The sequence below is a fragment of the Meles meles genome, chromosome 1 (assembly GCF_922984935.1).
Source record: "Meles meles chromosome 1, mMelMel3.1 paternal haplotype, whole genome shotgun sequence".
NCBI classification, from domain to species: domain Eukaryota; kingdom Metazoa; phylum Chordata; class Mammalia; order Carnivora; family Mustelidae; genus Meles; species Meles meles.
In genome coordinates, this window is record NC_060066.1 from 136,334,392 (window position 1) to 136,341,411 (window position 7,020).

The following is a 7,020-nucleotide window of genomic DNA, read 5'->3' on the forward strand; positions in this document are numbered from 1 at the left end:
CGGAATACATGAGACCAATATTGGAAAAGGTGAAAATCTCGAAAGTACAAAGTTCTAGTACCATCAAGGAAGTGGTAAATACAATAATTTGTATTAAATTTAACCCAGATATGTGTTGTAATATCAAAAAGAGTATATGAAGGGGCACCTGGGTGGCTCAGTGGGTTAAGCCTCTGCCTTCGGCTCAGGTCATGATCTCAGGGTCATGCAGGGAGCCTGCTTCCCCATCTCTCTCTGCCTGACTCTCTGCCTACTTGTGATCTCTCTCTGTCAAATAAATAAATAAAATCTTTAAAAAAGAAAAAAAGAGTACATGAAAAGAAGAAAATAAAATATTTGAGTACTCCAAAAGAAGAGAAGACAGAAGATAAAAAGGTAAATCAAAGAGTGAATCAAACAGAAAAGTAGTAGATGTCAAATCACCCAAATCACTAATTACAGTAAATGAAAATGGATCAGATACTTCAAGTAATATGCTAATGTCAGACTAGGGAAGAAAATAAAACCCACGTATGTCCGATCTGCAAGAGGCACATCTTAAGTACAGGTGCACCGAAAGAACAAGGATGGCAAAAGCTAAAACATGCAATCCCTAGTGAAAGACTGGTCTAGCTAGACTAATGGAGGAAACAGATAGAAGTCAAGAAGCATTACTGGAGATGAGGGATATTCTGAAATAGTCAATTTACAAGGAAGATTTCACAGTCAAAACAACACTGTTTCAAATGGATAAGGCAAAAATAGACAACTGAAAAGAGAACCGGATAATCCACAATCGTAAAGGCTCTTTAATATACCTCTGAACAAACAGGCAAAAAAGTAGTAAAAATAGAGATCTGGAGAACACAGTCAACAAACCTGACCTAACTGATACATAGAGAATACTATCAACAGTGACAAAATACACATTTCGCTTAAGCCCACATTTAAGATTTACCAAAACTGACAGACCATAGAGAAAGCCCCAGAAACATTTTAGAGGATTGAAATAATTCAAAATATGCTCTGACTTCAGGGAAATTATGCTAGAAATCAGTAACAAAAGATCACTAGAAAATCCTCAAATGGCTGCAAATTAAACAGAACACACTTCTAAATAATCCATGGACTGAACAAGAAATAACAGGCATTAGAAAATATTTTAAGCTGAATGATAATGAAGATGTGTCATATCAAAAATTATTGGCTGCAGCTGCTGCTACAATGCTTGGAGAGAAATTTATAGCCTTAATTAAATTTACTATAAAAGTTGAAAAGTTAAAATCATATACACTTCATCTCTAGAAGCAAGAAGAGTAAAAGAATGAGAAAGGAGGAAACAAAGATTAGAAATCAGTGAAAGAGAAAATGAAGTTAAAGAAAAACAATAAAGCTAAAAGCTGGTTCTCTGAAAAGTTGAAGAAAACTGACATCCCCCCAGTAAGACAGCAATAAGACAGGAGAAAAAAAAAATCAGGAATGAAAAATATAGTATCATTGGAGACTCTACAGTGAAGAGATGTGATGACATAATGAACACAACATCAATTTGAAAATTTGAATAAGGACAAATTCCTCAAAAAATTAAACTGACAAATGGAAAATCTAGCGTTTCTTCTGTTGGTGGAAATTGAATCAATTGTTAAAAACCCTTACACAAAGAAAATATAGAACCTTTCCAGTGAGTTCTTTCAAATATTTAAGGAAGAAATTACTTCAATTTTTTTTTACTTCAATTTTATACAAATGCTTCCAGTAAGTAAAAAGAGGGAATACTTCCAAACTAAGTCCAACCTAACTCTGATACCAAAAACCTCACAAGGACAACACGATATATAGGAAGGTGACTTTCAATATATACAAAAGATAATATATCACTACCAAGTGAGGTTAATTCTCCATGCATGTAAGTTTGGTTTAACATTTGAGAAATCAATCAATGTAATTTGCCACATTAGTTTTTATAAAGGGATAAAAATGTAGTTATCTCAACAGATCCAAATTGGATAAAGGATTTGATGAAATTCAATAGCCACTTATGATGAAAACTCTTAGTAAACTGGACTAGAATTTCTGTAAACTGATATAGCCTACAGCAGACATATCTAATGGTAAAATGCTGAAAATTTTGCCCTTGGAACAGGATTGACACAGGGATTCCTACAATCACTACTTTTGTTGAACATTATACTAGAGATTCCTGCCATATATAATAAGGCAAGAAAAGGAAATGAAAGGCATCACAATGGAAAAGTAAGAAAGAAAATAGTCCTTTGTTTGCAGAGAATATATGTATATAGAAAATCCAAGTGAATTTACTATTAGAATTAGTAGGTAAATTTAACAAACTGCTTACAACCTCACTCGAAAGTCACTAATATTTACAAATTGAAACCAAATAGAAAAGGGAATATATGAGACAATATCTTTTAAAATAACATTCAGGGGGCACCTGGGTGGCTCAGTGGGTTAAACCTCTGCCTTTGGCTCCGGTCATGATTCAGGGTCCTGGGATGGAGCCCCGCTTTGGGCTCTCTGCTCAGCAGGGAGCCTCCTTCCCTTCCTCTCTCTGCCTGCCTCTCTGCCTACTTGTGATCTCTCTCTGTCAAATAAATAAATAAAATCTTAAAAATAACATTCAGAACATCAAAGAGCTGGGAAACCTAAGAAAAGGTGTATAGAAATGTTTATTTCTATACTGAAATACACAAAATCTTTTTATATAAATTTAAGAGCTAAACAAATAAGATATTCCATTTTTGCAGATTGGAAGATTCAAAAATATGAAAATAGTAGTTCTCTCCAAACTGATCTAGACATTCAGCCCAGTCTTACTGATTCTTGTGAATTTTTTACAAGTGTGCTTTAAGGTACACCAATATAAGTAGTTTCATGATCCTCAGCGAGGCAGAGTAGACGTTTAGAACTTCTCCAGTGGCTTCAAAGAGGATTAACGGCCCATAGGTAACAGAACTAGCAAAAGAAGAAGGTAGCTATTGAACCCATGAGATGCTTTTTTTGACATTTTCCTCTTTCCTCCACTCTTCCACCGGACTGCTCCAGGCTTGTTCTCTGAGCTACGTTCTTCCTGTAGGATCCCAGCACTGCAGAAGGTATATCCTAGAATTGAACTCACCTCAAAGTCCACAGCAGAGAAAGAAAGAGAGAGAGAGAGAGAGAGTGTGTATGTGTCTATATGTGTGCACTATGTATTACAGAAGTGTTATTCATTTAAATTAAGCCCTTGTGGCACCTGGGTGACTCAGTTGGTTGAGGGTCAGACTCTTGATTTCAGCTCAGGTCATGATCTCAGGGTTGTGAGCCCCGGACTTGGACGCTTAGGATTCTCCCTCTCCCTCTCCCTCTGCCCCTCCCCCACTCCCTTCTCTCTGTCTCTCATCAATCGATCAATCAATCCCTTGAATTTAACCTTGGAAAAACCTTAACATGTAACTCTGGGCTTACAGGCTGATAGTCAGCAACTACTTTGAGTCCTACTCTGAATATAGTGCTGTTCAATGGACCCTCTAGAAATGTAGACCTAAACATCTAATTGAATATTTATAATTAGCTTTATAAAAAACAAAGTTCTTCTAGCTATTGCCAGAAATGAGGACCCATTCTAGAGAAAGCCCTAAATTATTTAGGATCCTGTAAGGACTTCATGTGACAAGGACAAAAATCTCCTAGCATGAAGAAGTTGAGTGGGTTGTGTTCGTTGCAAATTCTTTTGGTTACCCATTGAATAAGTCTTTTCTTTCCTCACTACTTCCCTTTGTCTGAGCTAAATTTAATTTCAAAGGGAATTTTTTAAAGCCTATAATCTTATTTGGGCTTAGCTATTATCTGAAAGGGCTACTCATAAAATAATGTGCCCAGAGCTGTTCAGGGTTGCCCCAGTGTTAGCCAACTCTGCCAAAATCACATGGAAGTCATCACTGCCCAAATAATATTTGCAATATGATATGTAATAATTAAATGTATAGTTTTAAAACATTTTAGACATAATACCTGTTGGCAGTGGGGATGGAGCACTCAGGATACTCTGAAAGGGCCGGGGAGGCCTGACCTGGGAATGAGGGAAGTGGGGAACACGACAGCCGTCCTCACATCCTGGAGTGGGAAGGGATTCAAGGACAGTGCTCATCTCCTTCAGGAAAAACGGGGACCAAAGGCTGGGGTTCGTGGGGAGGCAGGCTGCTGCTCAAAAATACAAGGAGGCCATCCCACAGTTAGAATAGTTCTAAGTAGAACGTGGCACCCCATGATTTCTCAGTCACTGAGAGCACATTCAAAGCAAAACTGGGTGACCGCCAGCCTCTTAAGCATATTTTGAAGAGGAATCTTTTGGGGGGAAAGATGTTGGTTGAAATTATCTGTAAAACCTTTTTCTAACTCTCAACCCTAAGCTCATGAAGGCCTTGAGGTAAGTGAGATCTTCCACTTGGATAGCTAGAGGTCTGGCTGTATGCTCCGTGGGGAGCAGAGAAACCTCAGGCCCTAGTCGGGCGGCTCTGAGACCCACTCAGAATCCTTTGCTGACACAGCTTGTGTCCTGTGCTCTCAGCTCCCTGCCGGGGATCTTCATTCCTGCTTCCCGCTCACCCATCCCCCTCGAAACCTGAAAGTGATGTTAACCGTTGTGTTGCTGTATTTGTTATATTGCTATACTTATAGATACACAAAAATCCATTTATTTTATTTTTAGAATTTTATAATATACATCAGATATTTCTATAAAGGGATTCCATTTTTTCAAAAAGGTTGTCCCTATCCCCCTGTCTTTTCTATTTTCCTCAGGGCAAGAAGCAGGAATTACTACTCTCATGAGTAAGCTGCTCCATGTATTAGACAGTCATTATATCTTTATGTTTCAAGGCTTATCATCTCCCCCAAACCCCCTTTCCTTTCACTGCAGTCTCATGGCACTGTCCCACAGTAACAGTGTACTCTGCTCAAATTCAGATCCTGAACAGAAGCTAGAGGCCCCGGGATTTTGGGGGTACTGATCTAGTAGCAGCATCTGCTGGCACAAACCTTCTGTTTATGCCTAATGCAAGAATAGAAATGAAAGCTACTTTAATGAGGAAGGAACTCAGGAATGAGATCATTAAATATAACTAAACACATCTTAAATATAAGTGTCATGGGGCGCCTGGGTGGCTCAGTGGATTAAGCTGCTGCCTTTGGCTCAGGTCATGATCTCAGGGTCCTGGGATCGAGCCCCGCATCCGGCTCTCTGCTCCGCGGGGAGCCTGCTTCCTCCTCTCTCTCTGCCTACTTGTGATCTCTCTCTCTGTCAAATAAATAAATAAATAAATAAATAAATAAATAATATATATATACGTGTCATGTATTTCCTGAATAGAATCAGGTACATAGCCATCTATCCCAAATTCTGGTCTCCGAGAAAAAGGTCAGAGACAATTACAAGCAAGGTGCTTCATATTATCAGGTCCATTTTTTAAAGAATGAGATCCTTTGGAACAATCACTTAAGTCTTTTTTTTTTTCAAGATTTTTATTTACTTATTTGACAGAGATCACAAGTAGGCAGAGAGACAGGCAGAGAGAGAGGAGGAAGCAGACTCCCCACTGAGCAGAGCGCCCGATGCGGGGCTCGATCCCAGGACCCTGGGATCATGACCTGAGCCGAAGGCAGAGGCTTTAACCCACTGAGCCACCCAAGAGCCCCCATTTATGTCTTTTTTTTTTTTTTTTTCATTTTAAACAAGAAGTTTATTTAAACAACAAGATGCTTGACTTGAAGGGAAAACTATCTAGGATTCATTTCTTTTAGAGTAATTTATCCCTACTTAAAGACAGATTGCCCTACATGTAACACTACGTACAAAAAAGTTATAAAATTGTCCTTGGTTTTACAATGATAAATGAAAAACATTAAAATTCTCCAATTGAACAAGGTATGCAAGGATTTTTATGTTGTTCTTTTTTGTTGTTGTTAAACAGTGAGAGCAAAATCACTTACTGGAATGTAAAGATAAGAGCTGACTGAGCATGCCACTAATGGAGAGAGGGGGATTTTCCCAGAAGCAGTATTTTCCCCCATCCCATCTCCATTTGATGTCGATCAAAACATACCATTGGCCATTTAGTTAAAAAAAAATGCAATATGCTTGTGCACATACACAGTTACTTTATGTACAATAAAGGAATGGGGAAGGGGAAAATGAAAGAATAGAGAAAACTATACTGTAGTAGTCAGGATGTGGTGGAACCAAATTGCGGCTAATTGAGAATGTCTTCTTGGTCTGGAGGAAGAGTTCTGGAGTAAAGTAGCGGGTTCCCTCTTAGGAGACACCCCCTGTCTGCTGCTGGAACACAGCAATCGTATCTTCGTCCTCCATTTCCAACTGTGCAGGTGTGTCTGTTTCGTCGATTGGCTGCCCATCAAATCGGAATCTGATCTGCCTCATTGACAAACCCTGTCGTTCACAATAGGCTTTCATTAGTTTACTAAGTGGTGTATGCCTCTTAATCTTAAACTGCACCACAGAACCATCCTGCCCCGCCACCTGCAAATTAATATGATCGTTGTTCTCAGTCTTGACTCCTTCCTTGGGCTTTTCGTCAGCCATGGCGAGCGCCGGAGTCTCCTCAGCTGCCGCTTCACAAAAGAGGTACCAGGCCCGCAACGAATGAGCACACAAGCAGCACCAGGAGCAGCAGAAGCCCATTTATGTCTTTTTACCAGAGATTTCTGTAGGTCCTTTTGTTGGTAATCCACTATGTCTGTACCTGCATAATCCACTTTGCCTTTGTTTTCGTCATGGGATTCTCGAAAAGCTTTTCTAGGCCACATCCAGCTAACAAAGGGGGAAATCAGAGGGCATAAGTATTGCTCCAAGAATATTTCATAGATCCAGAGCAGAACTGGAACAACAATGCAAGAAACATACGCCATCTTCCCGGACCTGGGTTCCTGAACCACACACACACAGGCCGAAATGTCCACACTTTTGCAGGGGGCACGATTTTTGTATATTTTAGACAGCTTTGGGTTATATTGTATACATTTTTT

General features: G+C 39.2%; 1 protein-coding gene across 1 annotated transcript; it reads right to left on the minus strand.

Moving 5' to 3' along the window:
• Positions 1 to 6,268: 6,268 nt before the first annotated feature.
• LOC123950677 (small ubiquitin-related modifier 2-like) lies at positions 6,269 to 6,666 on the minus strand. Its single transcript, XM_046018905.1, has one exon. It carries the CDS (start codon positions 6,575 to 6,577, stop codon positions 6,290 to 6,292), a length of 288 nt encoding a protein of 95 aa, XP_045874861.1. The 5' UTR covers positions 6,578 to 6,666; the 3' UTR covers positions 6,269 to 6,289.
• Between the last annotated feature and the right edge of the window lie 354 nt (positions 6,667 to 7,020).